Source organism: Apodemus sylvaticus, chromosome 5 (genome assembly GCF_947179515.1).
Source record: "Apodemus sylvaticus chromosome 5, mApoSyl1.1, whole genome shotgun sequence".
Lineage (NCBI taxonomy): Eukaryota > Metazoa > Chordata > Mammalia > Rodentia > Muridae > Apodemus > Apodemus sylvaticus.
In genome coordinates this window covers 158069185-158087695 of record NC_067476.1, presented here as the reverse complement: position 1 = coordinate 158087695, position 18511 = coordinate 158069185, and the positions used below count along the sequence as shown (strand labels likewise).

General features: G+C 49.6%; 1 protein-coding gene across 2 annotated transcripts in view; it reads right to left on the bottom strand.

The window, feature by feature from the left end:
• Positions 1–1650: 1650 nt before the first annotated feature.
• Positions 1651–18511, bottom strand: part of Cass4 (Cas scaffold protein family member 4) — a 40263-nt gene continuing 23402 nt past the window's right edge. Inside the window, exons 3-7 of one of the 2 annotated variants that reach the window (XM_052184427.1) lie at positions 12750–12851; positions 11766–11840; positions 8113–9369; positions 5866–5943; positions 1651–3258 (exon numbers count right to left, since the gene is read on the bottom strand). In XM_052184427.1, the coding sequence (XP_052040387.1) occupies positions 2848–3258; positions 5866–5943; positions 8113–9369; positions 11766–11840; positions 12750–12851 (1923 nt within the window). In that variant the 3' untranslated portion in view covers positions 1651–2847. The remainder of the gene's footprint in view (positions 3259–5865; positions 5944–8112; positions 9370–11765; positions 11841–12749; positions 12852–18511) is intronic. The other variant, XM_052184428.1, reaches the window with a different exon arrangement.

Sequence of the window (18511 nt, the reverse complement as noted above, 5' to 3'; positions counted from 1 at the left end):
ACCACTATACTTAGCTCTGCACTCAACATTAATTTTTTTTTATTATTTACGTTCATGTAGCTGGGCAGTGGTGGTGATCCACACGTTTGATCCCAGCACCCAGGTGGCAGAGGCAGGTGGATCTCTGTGAGTGTGAGTTCCAGACAGCCAGGGCTACACAGAGGAACCCTTTCTTGAAAAGAAGCTATATTTATATATAGCCAATATATATATATATATAGTTTTGTGTGTCAACTCGACTCAATCTGAAATTATCACAGAGAAAGGAGCCTCCCTTAAGGAAATGCCTCCATGAGATCCAGCTGTAAGTCATTTTCTCAGTGACCAAGGGAAGAGGCCCCCCTTGTGGGTGGTGCCAACCCTGGGCTGGTGGTCCTGGGTTCTATAAGAAAGCAAGCTGAGCAAGCCAGGGGAAACAAGCCAATAAGTAACATCCCTCCATGGCCTCTGCATCAGCTCCTGCTTCCTGACCTGCTTGAATTCCAGTCCTGACTTCCTTTAGTGATGAATAGCTGTGTGGAAATGTAAGCTGAATAAACCCTTTCCTCCCCAACTTGCTTTTTGGTCATGATGTTTGTACAGGAATAGAAACCTGACTAAGTCTCTCTCTCTCTCCCCCTCTGTCTCTCTCTTCTCTGTCTCTGTCTCTTTCCTCTCCTCTCCCTTCCTCCCTCCTCCCCCCTCCCCCTTTCTCTCTCTCCACACATACATACATACATACATACATACATACATACATACATACATACATTGTGTATGTGTGTGGGGGTGTGTATAGGTGGGTGTGGGTGTACCACACTCATGCAGCATATGTACAGAGCCTAGAGGACATTGGATCTCCTGGAGCTTGGTTGCAAGCAGTTGTGAGCTGTCCTGTGAAGGTGCTAAGATCTGAACTCAGGTCCTCTGAAAGAGCAGCAAGTGCTCTTCAGCCCCTATGTCAACATTTTTAAAAGGATTTCTGTTTATTCCATTTGTACAAGTGTTTGCATGGATGAATATGTATGTATGTATGTATGTATGTATGTGCATATACATGTATGCATGTATTGTGCCCCTTTCATGCTTGTTGTCTAAGGAGCCAGAAGAGATCGAATCCCTTGAAGTAGAGATGCAAATGGTTGAGGTCTTCTGTGAGAGTAACACATCCCCTTAACCACTGAGCTGTCTCTCCAGGCCCGCAGCCAGTATTTTAAAGTGCCCACCACATGCAGATAAGGCAGAAGTTGGACTTGGCACCTCTGCAGGAGACACAACCTGGGGATGCTTTCTTCTTCTGTGAAGGTATCCTGTGCTCAGGAGGGACAGGGACCCTCCCATGCCAGGAATTGTAAGATAACCACAGTAGCGTGAGGAGAAAGGCAGAGCTGCAGGGAGAGAGAAAGGAAGTGACTTGATGAGGGGCTTGGTCACACTTCCACAGCTGTGACCAACTGCGGGTGTCGTCTGCGTGCCACGCCTTCCTGACCCACTCGGGGAACACATCAATGACAGTTTTGTTTTCCAGTTCAGACGGACACATACAAACTTGCACACTCCCTGCCGATGCATTCAAAGTGGAGGTGTCTTTAACAGACACTTCACTTAGGTGCCAGCACTCAGGTGACGTGGCTCAGAGACCCTTTCAAAGAAAGGATGGCGCAAGCCTGCTCACATGTTTTAAGTTTTTAATGACAAGTTTTGTTTTGTTTTGTGCACGAATGTCCGAAGACAGTTATCAGGAGTCACGTCTCCCCTTCCACCAGGATAGAACTCAGGAAATCGGGGCTGGGGCTGGGGGCCACTACCCCCTGAGCTGTCTCTCAGGACCTTGCAAATGTATTTAAACCATGATTATAGATAAAAATATGACAGATTTGAGACTAGTGAAATATAAACCTAATCTAACTGATTAGGGGAACAGATCAATACAGGATTTGTAATACAAAATAAGTTAGTAGGGGACCTAACAGCACATAACCATCACCTTCAGGGTAAAGTAACAGCAAAGGTACATTTAGGGGGATTAGGGGTCAATCTTCTCAGCAGAGTACATGCTTAGCACTTGTGAAACCCTAGATTCAGTTTCTAGCAACACACACAGGCACACGTGTTCATGCATACACAATTTGTATACATCTCACAGTATTAATCTAAAACAACTGATAAAAAAGGCAAACCCATTGCTTTAGGGGAGGCTTTAAAAAAACAGGTTCTCCCTCTACAGCCTTTGGCTCAGAGCTCGCTGTGCACTCGTTTGGTCACATTAAGGTCTGTCTGTCCGCTTCTGCCTCCTGAGTGCTAAACTTGAAGGTGTGTGCCACCAGTCCCCGCACTTCCCTGACAAAAGAATGCAACAGGAATCAATCCTTTGGGGAAAAGTTCTTTTCCCCTCCTCCATTCTCGCTCTCCACCAGCTTCTTTTCTCACTAGTAGCTAGTAAATAGACTGCAGCTAATTCTCTGTCCCTTCGTCTGTCTTCCCAATCAGATGGTACCTCTGTGAGGCCAGAGCCTGGGACACGCTGCTTGTCTCTTCTGCCCCTTGACCTTGACCTTGGGTGCTGCCTGACAAGTGTAGAATGACTGTAAACCGCACACACATTTGACTGACACGGAACACGGCTTCAACAGCGCCACTTCCCCTGTTGATGCTGCACACCTTGGCACAGTGAGTTCAGCATCTCAAGGACCTGACTCGTCACCCGCCTCTCTCTCTTGACCTCCTTGTGGTCAGCCAGTCTCCTGAGGCTTAACCACTTACTAACACCAGCTCCGAGACCCGTGGGCTGCTTCAGCCATTCTGATGGGCTTTTCCAGGAGCAGAGTGGCAGGTGTGAAACTGGCCAGGAGTTGACCTCCATAGGCTTCATTCCAATGTGTCCCTGAATTTCCGAGAGTGGCGCTCTAGCTTCTCCAGCTCTGAGTGGAGGAGGCTCAGGGCACTGGGGCTTGGGTGGTGGATCACTGCACTTTTGGTGGCCAGCGCCAGGTCCTTGAGCAGTCCACACAGGTGACTGCTGCCGCACAGGATCTCATTGCGTTCATCTTTCTCCTGGGTCTCGCTGCACAGCGTGTCCACCAGCTTCTGCCCGACTGTGATGACCAGCTTGCTGTGGGTGATGAAGACCTCGGGGGGCTGGCTGTTGCTGAGGCTGCTGGCGAAGACACCGATGGCCTTGAAGAGTGCTCCGAAATAGAGCCTGCTGTGCTCAGACAGGCAGATCTTCCTCCCTGTGTTGTGCCCACTGGGAGATGGAGAGGAAAGAGCGGTAGGACTCTAGAGAAGAGGAAGGAGAAAATTTGTAAGGACTAGAACCCCCAGCGGGGTGCTGGTCGTCTTTCCTCCCATATCTCGGCTCAATTTGCAAGAACCCGTATAAGAAAAAGCAGACTTGGGCTGGAGAGATGGCTCAGCGGGTAAGAGCACTGACTGCTCTTCCAAAGGTCATGAGTTCAAATCCCAGCATCCACATGGTGGCTCACAACCATCCATAAAGAGATATGACACCCTCTTCTGGCATCTGAAGACAGCTACAGTATACTTACATATAATAAATAAATAAATAGTTAAAAAAAAAAGAAAAAGAAAACGCAGATTTGTTAAGGAAATTCAGAGCTGGCATTTGTGACATTTATCTAACAATCGAATATCAATGTTTGTTTGCTTTCTTGTGTTTTGTTTTGCTTTGATGAGATAGGATTTCTCTGTGTAGCCCTGGCTGTCCTGAAACTTGCAGAGATCTGCCTGCTCTTCCTCTCAGTGCTGGGATTGAAGGCATGTGGCTCAAATGTCAATGTTTTCCAAGCTGTTCCATTTTATTTATTTATTTATTTATTTATTTATTTATTTATTTATTTATTTATTTATTATGTGTGAGTGCACTGTAGCTGTCTTCAGACACCAGAAGAGGGTGTCATATTTCATTACAGATGGTTGTGAGCCACCATGTGGGTACCGGGATTTGAACTCAGGACCTTCTGGAAGAGCAGTCAGTGCTTTTACCCACTGAGCCATCTCACCAGCCCCATTCCAAGCTGTTCCATATGCAACTGTATGTATCCTTGTGTTGTAGATTACAACACAGTTGTAATAATTTTACTCAACTGTAAACATAAGAAACACATTCTAACACATCAATAATGATAAATTTGTAACTTTCAAGTGTTCAAGGAGTGAGAAACCAGGTGTTATCTCCACTCTTTGGAGGTAGAAGGAAGAGTGCCCATTTAAGGCTGGCCTGGCCTATGTGGTGAGTCTCATTTTTCAGGCAGAGGGTAGAACCAGTGAGACAAACAGACAGACAGACAGACAGACATTCTATCACGAGCATCTTGGCTTGAAAATGAAAACTGCACCTGGGTCAGGGCTGGGGAAGGAAGCTGTCGTCTCTTAGTGAGGGACTGCTGTGCACTGTGGGTGGTTAGCACGCAGGGGCCCGGGAAGCCCAACGGTACATCCCACGCGTGGAGCCAGTGAGGAAGCCCTATTAGTATGGAGTAGCACTGTGCAGATGCGCGTCCTGGACCAGCCCCATCAGCATCAACCCAGGGCTTGCTGGGCATGCAGATGCCTGACCTCCGTCCAGACCCAAGAGATCAGAAACAGACTTGTAGAAGTCAAGACACTCCTCACGTGGGACAACACAGTGTGGCCGTCAGCAGGAGAGAGCCAAAGCTGAGTGCTAAGGGCTCAGGGGACAGATCTCTGAGAGACTTGGGCTCCTGCCCAGAATTATCGCTGAGAAGGCAGATAACCTTGTCCAAGCCAGTGAACGTCTGTATCCTGGCTTGCTCTCTCCAGGGTGCCCTGGTTGTCGACCTGGCTTACTGCACCTCGGCAGCGCCGTAACCTTCATCTCTTACCCTCTCAGTGCTGTCCGGGTTACTTGGGTTTTAAACAGAATCACTGCTTATGCTTATATGTGGTGTGTGTGTGTGCGTGTGTGTGTGTGTGTGTGTGTGTGTGTGTGTGTGTGTGTGTGTAGTGTATGGTGCATGTATGTAGGTGTACAGATATTGCTATGCACATATATTCAGAAGCCAAGACACACTGTTAGGTTTCTTCCCCAGTCTTTCCCTGTCTTACTGACTTGAGATAGTGTCTCTCAGAGAACTGGTAGGTTCCCCATTTTGACTTGGCTTGTTGGCCAGTGAGCTCCCAGAATCTGTCTCTCTCCACCTTCCAGTGCTGGGGTTACAGGCACATGGGAGCCATGCCTGGTCTTTTTACATGGGTGCTGTGGATTTGAACTCAGGTCTGCATGCATGCATAGCAAGCACTCTTACTACTGAGCCATATCCCTAGCTCTGGACTCAGTGTTCGTACTTTATTTAATTTAGAGAAAGCATTTAAAGTTGGTAAATGGAAAATTGCCTTCTGCCACAAATAGAAGACAGTCAATAAAGACAAACAGTGATAGCATCTTTGGTTTAAAAAACATTGATCAAGTGTCAAAGATACCATGAAGATACCTAATCCCTGAACCAAAACTGTGCTCATCCTCAGAGACATGAAAGGGGTGACAGGCGGGGGGTTGCCCAGGGGTAGTCTTTGCCCTAGATCCAATTCCAAATACGAAGGAAGTAAAGAGGGAGAGAGATAATTATCACAAGACAGGTGACAATGTCATTAAATGTCATGTTGACACTACTCATGATAATCTCAAACAACACCTGAACCCTCACCCCCACCCCCAATACTCAAGGGCTGATGTCCAAGTTTCCTTCCACTACTAAAGGAAGCCAAAGATAGATGGAGCCCTTGAACATGGAGTAGGATGTAACACTGAATTTTCATAGTCAAAGAAAGCTCTCCAGGGCAAAAACCACCCTCATCAGAGCACTCATCAGAGCACTGGGGAGCATGGGGAGCACTCGGGCTTACCTTGCCATGGGAGTCTTGGTTTCCATCTGAATTTCCTTCCATGGTGGGCTTTCCTTTCTTTTGTAGGTTAGGTGACTTCTGAAAAAGAAAAATTAAGTCTTCAAATTACCAATCTGAATAGCTTTCACATTGTGATGGCTGCTTAAGTTCACTTTTTTTGTTTCGTTTTTTATGGTTTGTGGTTTTTGTGGCCCCCCAAGTCCCCCTCCTAAGATCTTGCTGTGTAGCCTAGATTGGCCTGGAACTCCCCACCTCTTCCTCAGCTTCCTGGGTACAGAGGTTACAGGCGTGACCACCATGCCCCATTTTAAAAGTTTACTCTTAAATGTGAGATTTTGTTCACGATTCTGCCGACCAATGCATTTACTGGCTTTGGTGGCCAAGGGCTGCGTCCTGCCTGCCAGGGTAGCCCAACAGGAAGGAAATGAACAACTGTCAACGTTCTAGAATGTGACAATGGTCATCTAGCAGCAGGGACCTCGGAAGGAGCTGGGATGGTCTCTTGCTGGGCCTCTGCAGTCTGAGAGTGTCTGAACTCAGATGTTTCCTTGTAGAGTCCAAAGGTAGCCAGCTGGAGAAATGCTTCTCGGGGTGCCTGGAGCTGCAGGCTGGTCAGGCTAGCCCCGAGAAGAACATGTGTTCTCCTCTGACTCTGAGAAACTACAACTACAAGCTGGAAATGTGGAGAAATCTGGCAGTCAGCAGCACTGGCCTGCGATTCCAGCATCTTGGGAGGTGTGCTGGCTAGTTTTAGGTCAACTTGATTTGAGTTAGAGTCATTGGAGAGTGTCTTAGTCAGGTCTCTATTCCTGCACAAACATCATGACCAAGAAGCAAGTTGGGGAGGAAAGGGTTTATTCAGCTTATACTTCCACACTGCTGTTCATCGCCAAAGGAAGTCAGGACTGGAACTCAAGCAGGTCAGGAAGCAGGAGCTGATGCAGAGGCCATGGAGGGATGTTCCTTACTGGCTTGCTTCCCCTGGCTTGCTCAACATACTTTCTTATAGAACCCAAGATTACCAGCCCACCCACAAGGGGCCCTCCCCCCTTTGATCACTAATTGAGAAAATGCCCCACAGCTGGATCTCATGGAGGCATTTCCTCAACTGAGCTCCTTTCTCTGTGATAACTCCAGGCTGTATCAAGTTGATACACAAAACCAGCCAGTACAGAGAGGAAGGAGCCTCAACTGAGAAAATGTCCTCATAAGGTTGGGATGTAGGCAAGCCTGTAGGGTGTTTTTTAATTAGTGATTGATGTGGGCCACACCCACTGTGTGTGGGCGCCTCCCCTCCTGGTCCTGGGTTCTATAAGAAAGCAGGCTGAGCAAGCCATGCGGAGCAAGCCAGCAAGCAGCGCTTCTCCATGGCCTCTGCATCCGCTCTGCCTCCAGGGTCCCGCCCTGCTTGAGTTCCTGCCCCTGACTTCCTTCAGTGATAGACTATGATATGCAAGTGCAAGCTGAATAACCCTTTCCTCCACAGTTTGCTTTTGGTCACGGTGCTTCGTCATAGCAACAGAAACTCTAAGTAAGACAGGAGGCTTAGGCAGGACGAGCCCAAGTTCAAAGCTTGCCTGGGAAACTTAGGGAGGTCCTGACTCAAAATGAAGAGTAAGAAGAGAGTGGGGCTAGTCATGGTGGCACATGCATCCAATAACCCAGGCTTCAGGAAGCAGAAGGGGGCGGGGAGAGGGGAGGGGGAGGGGAAGAGAGTCAGAGGCATGAGAGGCAGAAGAAGAGGAGGTAAGAAAGCAGAGGTGGCAGAGGCAGAAACAGGCGTTATCTCTGTGAGTTCTAGGCCAGCCTAGTATATATGGTGAGTTCCAGGACAGGGCCACACAGTGAGACCCTATTTCCCAAACAAGCAAACAAATAAAGCCCAAACAACAACAAGAGATGGGGAGAGACAGAGGCCAACACCCCACACACCACACACATACTCAAAAAGGGTATGCCATGGGAAAGTTCAATCAAGTAAAGTGCTGTGCAAGTGCAAGGACCTAGGCTTAACCATTGGAACCCATGGGAAAAATGTTCTGGTGGTAGCACTGTCTGTCTCTCCAGCACTGAGACCCCTAGGCAGATTCCCTAGGCGCTGCTGTCCAATGCCCAGGCTTGTCCACTGGCTTACACACACATGTGCAAGTGCCCATTACATGCACACAATGCCAGCCTCTCCCTCAGTGACAGCCATTTCAGGTAACAGATGAAGTCCCCGGAGTACTGTTTGTCACTCTGACTTACCTGCCCACAGACGTCCACTCTGTTTTTCTTCGCTAGTTCAAGGGAGCGTTCAGTTGCCGGCTGTCTGCTGAAGGGGCTGCTCTCTTGGTAGGACTCAGTTTCTCTTTGGGGAGGCTGGATGCATCTTTCACACTTCAAGTCCATCTCTCTTCTCTCACAGTTCGGTTTAAAAAGGAGCTTCCCGTTGGCAATGACGATGGAGGTGAACCTCTTGACGTCTTCCGGAACTATTCGCGCAACGGCAACAAACCTCTCTAGGTCATCTGCACCATTTTGGACTTTGTCCTTCACGAGAACTTCTAGGGACCAATTGCAGCGGTCCAGGCTTCCCTTGGCATCTAGCAGTGTCTGGTAGGAGCTAGAGATGGTCTGGAGCTGATCTCTAATTCTAGCCTGAAGGTAGCTGTCTGTGAGGTTGCAGGCGGTCACACCAACCCCTTGGGCAAAATCCAGAAATTCTCTTAGGGATTCCTCTACATGGTCAGCGGCCCTGCGGATTCTGTTGATGTTGGTTTCCAAGGAATCTTTGACCCTCCAAGTCCTGCTCACAAAGAGCAGCAGGCCGGCTGCCGAGCTGGCCACTTTGTGTTGCAGCGACATTGCTGTCTCCTTTGCAAAGTCCACATCCATCCATAGCTCCTTCACGGAGTCCTCTGAGGAGGAGCCAGGGGAGGAGTCCATGGATATGGAGGAGCACGAAGACACCACGCTGGCCCTGCTGTCTGAGCTGGCAACAGATAGTCGGTCCGAGTCAGGAGACAGGAAACTTGTCTGTCTGGAGATCCAAGGGGGATTCTCTGGAGCCTCTCTGCCTCTCTCCAGCTCCTTTCCAGCCAGAGGCACACCCTGCATGGCTTTAGGGGTGTCGTAAATGTTAGGCTTGGTGTTCTGTTGCTCCACTCTGGGAATGAGAAACCTGGAAGGGACCTTGTAGCTGCTGCCTGCATCAGAAGGAAGCGGGTCCCTGGGCGCTGGGAAGGCATAGGAAGGTTCTTCTGGAAGGCTGCTTTTTTCCTGCATAGTGTTGCCAAGCTGTGGGGAGGGGGCCCCGGCTCCAGTGTGGAGAGCAGAGGATCCTGGGAGGGTTCTGGACCCCGATTCTTTGGTGAAGCTGGCCACAGATACATTTCTGACATCGGCCTTTTCTAGCAACACTGGAGTGTCATGAATCCATTCTGATTTCTGAGGGCTGGATAACGGGTTATAGCCACCACCTTGTCTGAAGGCCATTGTTGGTGCCAGTGTGACACCCTGTCCCTGGGGGGGGACACATAAAGTTGCCCTCGGTTAGTAACTATTACACGACAATCTGACAGGCCCTTGACACTGGAGTGCCACTGTTCTTCTCAGGTGCCTTCCATGGCGCCCATGGCTCTTGTCACTCAAGGGCTCTCCCAGTCTGGCTCCGCCCTCCTTTAAACCTCCTTCCTCCTCACTTCCACAGCAGCCCATCTCTGTCTGCACACTCATGGCGGTTTGAACAAGAACAGCCCCAAGAGCTCCTGTGTTTGAATGCTTGGTTTCCAGTTGGCCAGGTGGCCTGGGAGGATTAGATGCGGCCTTGTTGAAGGAGATGGGTCCCAAGGGAAAGCCACTATCCTTTCGGCGCTCTCTGTCCCCTGCCTGTGGTCCAAGATGTAAGTAAGTAAGCTTTCAACTGTTCCTGCGGCCATGCCTTCGTTATGCTATTCCGGGGTCAAACCCTCTGGAGCCACAACCCCAACGGACTGCTGCGTGCTATAAGTTACCTTGGTCATGGTATTTTGTTATAGCAAAGGAACTAATAGAACATTCACTTTCCCAAGTTGTTTTTCTTCCTCTAAGTTCAGAAAACCCACCTGTGCCCCTGGGTTGCCTCTGCTTGTCCATGTGTGGGCCTCTACCCTTTTCTTTTGCATCTAACAAACTTATACACACCACTTATGATATTGTCAAAACCCATCCATATTGGATGATTCCCCTCAATCCCATAGCCGAGGACAGGAGCATGCCTGTGGGACACGTGATAGAAATGCTCACAGGAGCCTCAGGGGATGTCCCTCTATATAAAGGTAAGAGTGACATTTAGTACATGTCTATGTGATCTCTCACAAGAAGGCACTCTATGCCTCACACTGAGCTTTTCCTCTGTGTGTTATACAAATTATCTCACAGAATATTCCGGAATATCTGTAGTAGGAATGCAGGCATGGGGGAGTTAAATGACATAGCCAAACCACCACATACCTTATACTGCTCTCTCTCTCTCTCTCCCCCTCCCACCTTCTCTCTCTCTTTCTGTGTGTGTGTGTGTGTGTGTGTGTATTGGTGCATGTGTGTGCATGTGTTTGGGCATGTGTGTGCATGTATTTGTGTGTGTGTATGTGTGTTGGTGCATGTGTGTGCATGTGTTTGTGCATGTGTGTGCATGTGTTTGTGCATGTGTTGGTGCATGTGTGTGCATGTGTTGGTGCATGTGTGTGCATGTGTTGGTGCATGTGTGTGCATGTATTTGTGCATGTGTATGTGTGTTGGTGCATGTGTGTGCATGTGTGTGCATGTGTTTGTGCATGTGTGCATGTGTGTGCATGTGTTTGTGCATGTGTATGTGTGTTGGTGCATGTGTGTGCATGTGTGTGCATGTGTTTGTGCATGTGTATGTGGAGGCCAGGGATATACATTGGGCATCTTCTTCCTCTCTCACCTCTCACCTTGTTTTTTGAGACAGGGTCTCTCATTGGACCTAAAACTCACTAGACTGGTCTACCAGCTCTAACAATCCCCCTGCCTCCACCTCCACAGCTCTGGAGCTCCTGGCTTATGCCCAGCATTTAAAAATAAGTATTATTTTTATGTATATGGGTGTTTGGCTGCATGTATGTGTACCGTATGTGTGTGTGTGTGTGTGTGTGTGTGTGTGTGTGTTACTGATGGAATCTAGAAGAGAGCGTCAGATGTCCTGGAGTTATGGACAACAGTGAGCAGCCATGTGGATGCTGGGAGCCTGGGACCTCAGGAAGAGCAACAGTGCTCATGCCAACTCTCTAGGTCTACTTTTACAAAAGATGTGAGCACGGGGGATCCCAACACTCATCCTGATGCTTGTAAGACAAACACTGGCCAACAGAGCCGTCCCCTGACCTGCCGCCCGAGTCCAGAATACCAGGCAAGGAGGGATTTTACTCCAGCGCAGTCGAGGTGGTTATGAGGATCCTGCACCTGACTGTTGGTCGAGTGCCACTGTTTAAACTTGGAATGTTCCTCGATATTGTGGGCTTGGTCCCAAGCCTGTGCTGCTGATAGAAGCTAATGAAGCCTTTGGGAGGTAAGGCCCAGTAGAAGGAAGTTGAGCCTTCAGGGCCATCAGCTGGAGAGGATACTGGGACTGCAACCCTCTCTTCTCCTCTCTCTTTGCTCCCTACACTCCACAGAGCTAGCATCTTCTTCCATCCTATGCTCTCTCGGAGATGTACCACTTGGCACCACAGTTTCTGAAGCAACCAGACAATTGATGGTGAACTCTGAAACAGTGAACCTTCCCTCTCCTTAAGTTGTTTACTCGGGTGTTTCGTCACAGCAGCAGAAAGAAGACAGTCCATCTAACTAACAAAGTGTCCCAGAGGGTGCTTACTCGCCTAGACCCCCATCCCTGCCCTGACGGTGCTCACACTTGCCTGGCTGGTGGAGGGGCAGAGTGGACCCTTCTGGGAGCTGGTGGGTATGTCGTACAACTGCTGCTTCTCTGGCCTCTAGGGAAAGACCACAAAGCAGGACAACTTTAACTTCTCTTTCCCAATGGGTTTCCCACACAACGCCCACAAGCTCAGTGTTTTGTCCAATGAAAGACACAAGTCCCTGAACACTTTGGGGCTGGTAGTCATGTTTGTGTGTGTGTGTGTATGTATGTATGTTATGATAGGTGTTTCAACCACCAACTTTTAACTCCCCCCTTTTAGCTAAAATTAACTCTGCCTCTATCTTTTTCTGTCTGTTGCTGAGTCTCTGTCTGTCTGTCTGTCTGCCTGTCTGTCTGTCTCTTTCTCCCTCTCTCTCTCTCTCTCTCTCTCTCTCTCTGTGTGTGTGTGTGTGTGTGTGTGTATGTGTGTGTGTGTGTGTAAGCGAATATGTACCAGGACCCTTGTGTGGAGCTGGGACCACAACCTTCTTCCTTGTCTGAGGCAGGGTCTCTTGTTTGCTTCTTCTGCTCCCTGGCCCTACTGCAGAGTCTCCTGTCTCCACCTCCCATTTCACTGTAGAAGCGCTGGCCTGAGAGCCCCAGGACTGTGTCTGGTTTTGTGTGGGTCCTGGGAATCTACACTCAGGTCTCCACACACCCATAAAACAAGCACTCTACCTATGGTGTCGCTTCTCCAACCCTAAGGTTTTTAACCACCATATAATGACTGTTCATCATAATGAGTTTCATTATGATGATGGACTTTATGCTGTAAAAGGCACCGTCTTAGCTGAAGGTATGGGTGTGGGTGTGGGGTGTGAGCACGGATACATCCCAGCCATCACCCGAGTAAACACTGGCAGCTTATCTTGAGGGAATCAGCCTTCAGAATGAAGGAAGCTACAAAGGCAAGTACCGTGGAGAACCCAGAGACTGGGCAACCAAGCTTCGGGGTGGGGCAGGGATGCAGAGTGGAGCTCACCTCAAGGGTTGTGGAGACGTGCCTCTTGATGGGCACGTCGTACACCTGGGAAGGAAGCGTCGGCAACGAGCCCCTCGTGGGTCTGGGAAGCTCAAAGATGGCCTGGGAGAGGAAAACAACAGTCACGATACCCAAGAAGATCCCAAAGTCACCTTCTGCACAACAAAGATGGCCACAGAGCATTTGTCTGCCCTAGCAGGTGGGTCCAGCCTTGAGGCTGGCAGGCTGAGGAGGGTGTGAATGCAGCCCAGCACACAATCCTAATGTATGTATGATATATGAGCTTGCGTAAGCGTTAAAAGCTTGACTGCACAATTCTCAAGCATGAACTTTATAAATGACAACATCATGTCGCAGTTAGGAGTCCCTGCCAGAGTCTAGGAAGCGTGGACAGACAGCTTAGAGGTAGGGCCTGTGGGGAGAGCATGCCTTCCTTACAAGAAGGGCCACAGTGCCCACATCAGATTCATCCGAGAAGTGGCTTAGGATATGGATTCTTGGTGCGCATGCCTGGTGAATCTGGTGCAGAGGCGGCCCTGGGAACCTGCAGTAGAGACAGACTTGTCTCATGAGTAGAGGCTAGCCTTGAACACCCAGGAAGCCAAGAATGACCTTAAACCCCTCTCTATGTCTCCACATCCCAAGGGCTAGGGTTGCGGGCGTGTACCACACTGCACCCAGCTTTACGGGATCAAACCCAGGGCTAAATCAGGGCTGCGTGTATGCCAGGCGGGCACCCTGCCAACTGAGCAGCACTGCCGGCCCTGTTGTGTTGTGTTGTTGTGTTGTGTGTGTTGTGTGTATGTGTTTTTTAACGGGCTGAAGAATACTTGTTGTCAGGACGTCAGTACAAAGGAAAAAGGGACCAGGACTTGTCACACCAAGGAAGGCCTCAGGCTGAGGAGTGAGGCAAGAGAGGGGAAAGCCAAGTTACTGAGAGCCCCAAGGGGGACGAGCCACCTGGCTTCGGTTCCAAGGAGCCAGGCATTGTGCAGGGCACTTCCCACGTTGGATCACTGAGGTGGGGTTCAGGATTTTAGTATGGAGATAGGGCAGGGGATGCAGCCCAGGTGGAGGAGCAGCTTCTGAGGATCAGGTTTAGGGTCCCTTTATTTATCACTATCCCTAGGACCCAGCCTTGGGATGATTTGGTAAATGAAGGCACACGGCCCAGGACAATGTCCTGCATAAACCTGCTCCTGGACACCCCTCAGCTTCAGGCACAGGCGTGTTAAATGTGGAGCCACACGTACGTGTCTCTCCAAGTACACACTGCAGCCCTTGGGTCAAACCAGCCTGCTCTCTCTATAAGGCAACTGCTATCTTATTCACAAGGGGTGTGGTTCCCAGGGGCCGGACTTCCTAAAGGACTGTCCAGAAAATGAAATACCCACTCTTTTTTTCTATATTCTTTGTTTACATTCCAAATGATTTCCTCTTTCCCAGTTTCCCCCTCCCAATAAGTCCCATAAACCCTCTTCCCTCCTCCTGTTCCCCAATCAACCCCCTCCCCCTTCTCTGTCCTGGTAATCCCCTACATTGCTGCATCAAGCCTTTCCAGGATCAGGGCCCTCTCCTTCCTTCTTCTTGGGAATCATTTGATACGTGCATTGTGTCTTGGGTATTCAGAGCTTCTGGGCTGGGCATATATCCAGAGGATTCCCCAGCATGCAATAAGGACACATGCTCCACTATGTTCATAGCAGCCAGAAGTTGGAAAGAACCCAGATGTTCCTCAATGGAGGAATGGATACAGAAAATGAGGTTTATTTACACAATGGAATACTACTCAGCAATTGAAAACAATGAATTCATGAAATTCTAATACATCCTAAGTGCGGTAACATATTCACGAAAGAACACACATGGATTGCAGCCCCTGATAAGTGGGGCTTACACCCACTCTGACCTGGAAACCGGAGTCTCCCACTTGGAGGAGCACACGTCTCCTCACAAGCTTGGAAAGAAGGTCTAGCCTCACATTCCACCTCTCCACTTTGTGGTTTCCAAGGAGAGACCTTGCAGTCCAAGCTTGTGCTGACCCAATAAATCCCTCCTTTCCTTCAAATCACACATTTGCAACAGCTTGTGTGATGCTTCTAGTACCCTGGGTTCAGCCGTCTTCTGAACTCTGGCTGTGGAGATGGCTCGGTCAGTAAACTATTTGCCTTGCAATCACCTGGTTTCAATCCCCAGCACCTATGTAAAAACAGCTGGGCTCACCAGGTGATGGTGGCAGACATTTTTAATCTCAGTACTTGGGAGGCAGAGGCAGGCGGATCTCTGTGAGTTTGAGGCCAGCCTGGTCTACAGAGTGAGTTCACAGACAGCCAGGGCTGCACAGAGAAACCCTGCCTCAAACAAACAAACAAATTGCTGGTATGGCTGCACCCACCTGTAACCCTAGCAACTGAGGAGGAGTGGGGGGGGAGGGTGTCTCTGAGGAGGTGGGGGGAGGGTGTCTCTGAGGAGGTGGGGGGAGGGTGTCTCTGAGGAGGTGGGGGAGGGTGTCTCTGGCTATCCGGGCAAGTTCCAAGCAAGTGTCACAAAGAACAAGGTAGGGCTGGAAGAAGGCTCACTCCTTGGGTAAGGGCGCTCACTACCAAGCCTAATGATTTGAGCTCAATCCCAGAACTCACACAGTGGAAGGGGAGCGAATCTCCCCTTCCACTGATCCTAGCAAATCAGACTCCAACCTTCACGTACATAGAGGAGGTGGTTTCTGTTTGTGTTCGAGACAGATCTCACTTATCTAGTCCCAGCTGGCCTGAACTTGCTGTGTGGATCAGGCTGCACGGCCTCAAGCCCAGAGATCCACCCACATCTGCCTCTTGAGTGCTGTGATTAATGACACGTCCCACCACGCTCTGCCTTAATGTTGCCTTAAGATAGCAAAACCTAAACAAGGTAGACAACTTAATATTGACCTCTGACCTCTACATGTCTATGCACACATTCCCATCTATGCATACACATGTGTGTACATGCCCATAAACAAGCTTGCGCGTGCACGCGCGTGCACACACACACACACACACACACAAAGAGAGAGACAAACACACATGCCTCTACATATTAGAAAAACCCTGGTTCTGTCCCTGATGTCGTAGGCTGCTTGGTCCAGGACCAAACTCATCGATGGTTAGATGGCATGCTGATTTAATCTGCACCCAGCTTTCCCTGTCCCTCCCTCTGTAAACCTTTCCCAAGTTCCCACTTGCTTAGCACCTCAGGACTTCAGGCCTGTTTTTGTGCAAACGAATAACTTTGTGCGTCACATGGGAACACCTACAGTCCACCCAGGGACTTTCCTGTGTGTGCCACTTTGAAAATGTCCCATGTTTCTTGGGAAAGTGTTAAGTTCCAGACAGCAGTTAAAGAGCAGGCCTGAGTGCTGTGGTCTCCAGAGGCGGAAGGAAGCAATTCCAAGCAAGTATCAGCAAGAAATCTGCCGCCTTGAAACACCAAAGTGTCCCTTCTCAAAACGGGAATGTATTCTGTATGCGGTTTTGCGTGTGTAAGTGAGGTTTCCACATTAAATAAAGGAAGTCAGAACGGAAAGTAAAAGAAAACTCAGAAGAGTGGTTTTCCTGGGGAAGCTATAGGAGGGAGGCTCGGGCTTCTGGGAGCTGGGTTTGCTTCACTCCTGTGGATACCAGTAACTGAGCTGTGCCTCCAGGGTCTGGAGGTGACAAATTGACCAAAAACTCAATAGAAAGAATAGCTTCGGGGCCAGCAAGATGGCTCAGTGGGTAAAGGGACTTGCTGCCAAGTTTGATGACCTGAGTGCAGTTCCTAGGACTCCTTAGGCAAAGCGAGAGAACAAACTTCCCCCGGTTGACCTCTGATCGCCATAAACATAAAATATGATTAAAAATAAAAGAGGGAAAACTTTTCTAGATAACCAAAAATATATGTTTTTTTTTAAAAAGTGTAGCTTCAGCCAGGGTCACATAAAAAAGGCCACAGAGAGCAGAGACACTGAGGATAAAGGTCTGCCTTCGGAGTAAGGTGGACAGGTGGACACAGACTGACTTGAAGGCCTTAGTTCCCACCCTGGTTTCGCACTGGGCTCACCAGGATGGGCAGTTTGACCTCTCGGAGTCAATTTCATCTTGTGTAGAAAGGAGGGCTATTCTAACCCAAAGGCCCCCAAGGCATCTCCTGGGTGGACACTCCTGATTCTCACACAGAGATGAAATTCTCACAACTTGAGAAACGTGGTACATTCCAGCCATCTAGGCCTTCACACTGGGCCACCCTGAACCTCGGGAGCCTGGCACTGGTATCAAAGGAGCCCATGAAATGACCTTCTCCAGCTGTGGCTTGAGCCCGCAAAACTGCAGCGGAAACAGCTCAAAGGGCTGGGTTAGGACTCGCCTAATTCTGCCTATTCCTGATTGGAACTCCGGATCGGAACACATTTTCTGGGCAACCTCGAACTCAGGGATAAATGGCAGATGTCTGAGCAGGGAAGACATCCGCGCCCGTCTCCACTCACAACCACTGCTGCCTGTTCTTTTGGAGCATCCGGTTCTTGTCTTTTTGGGGGAGAGGGAAATATTTAGAATCTAAAGGTACCGACTAGGAGCTGACCTTAGATGTCGTCGGTCCAATACTCTGTCAGCACATGAAGAAAGGGACAGAGGGTGTGTGCTGGAGAGTTCATAATGCCCTGGACTGACAATAGCTGCCTCTGAAGTCAAGGGGGCCAGGACACAAGTCCTTTAAATGAAAGCATGGAGGAGGAGAGGGGGAAGAGGGAAGGAGGACAAGGAGGAGGAGGAGAAGGAGGAGGAGGAGGAGGAGGAGGAGGAGGAGGAGGAGGAGAAGGAACCGAGGAAGAGGAAGAGGAGGAGGAGGAGGAAAAGGAGGAGGAGGAGAAGAAGAAGGAAGAGGAGGAGGAGGAAGAGGAGGAGGGAGCCAGAATGTAGTTAGGATAGACGAGGGAACCTGAAGAGGAAGAGGCAGGGACATTCCCCAGGTGTTTTCTGCGGTCCCTGGGAGAACCTGCTCAGAGACCGAGGACCTGAGTTTCCCTTCAGCCTCTGTGGTTTCTCTTGTTCACCACAGTGCCCCCACCCACCCCCATCCCCGGAAGGATGCCAACTCTGACAGGCTTCAGCAAGGCAGACCTCACTGCTCACAGCGCCCATCCTCCTGGGCTAAGCTGCCATGGGGAACTCAGTGTCCTCTCATACCGTGCCAGTCTCCCGATGGACAGGCTATTGTTGGATTGGGTCACTTCATTCAGCAGTCCAGCCCGGCCCTGTGCTGAGTGCTGAGGGCATCAGTGGGCACCGCATCTGCTTTTGTTTCGAGAGTGAGATGGAACTTTACCTTTTCCCCCATCTTGGTGGTTTTGGAAGACAATTCAAATGAAAACGGTCTGGCGTGATTTCCTCTCTACACTTTCACTTATTTATAGTAAGTGCACACATGGGTGTCACCGTGTACCTGTGGGGTTAGGGGACAACTGTGGAGTCTATCCTCTGCTGACAATGTGGGTTCTGGGCTTCAAACTCAGGCCCTGAGAAGCTCTGTCCCTGCCCCTCATGACTTAGTCTTAAAGAAACACTGCCAAGCCTGTCCTGAGTCAGTGGCTCAGACAGCAGTTGGGGGCTGGGATGACTGTTCCAGGAAAGACAAACAGGGCCCACCTTGCGGCAGTGGCTGGAGTGGAGTTTGCAGTCAGCACCTGTGTGTGACAGCTGTGTGTGCTTGGAAACTGTCTTGGTTTGGAAAATCTGAAGTATTTGAAA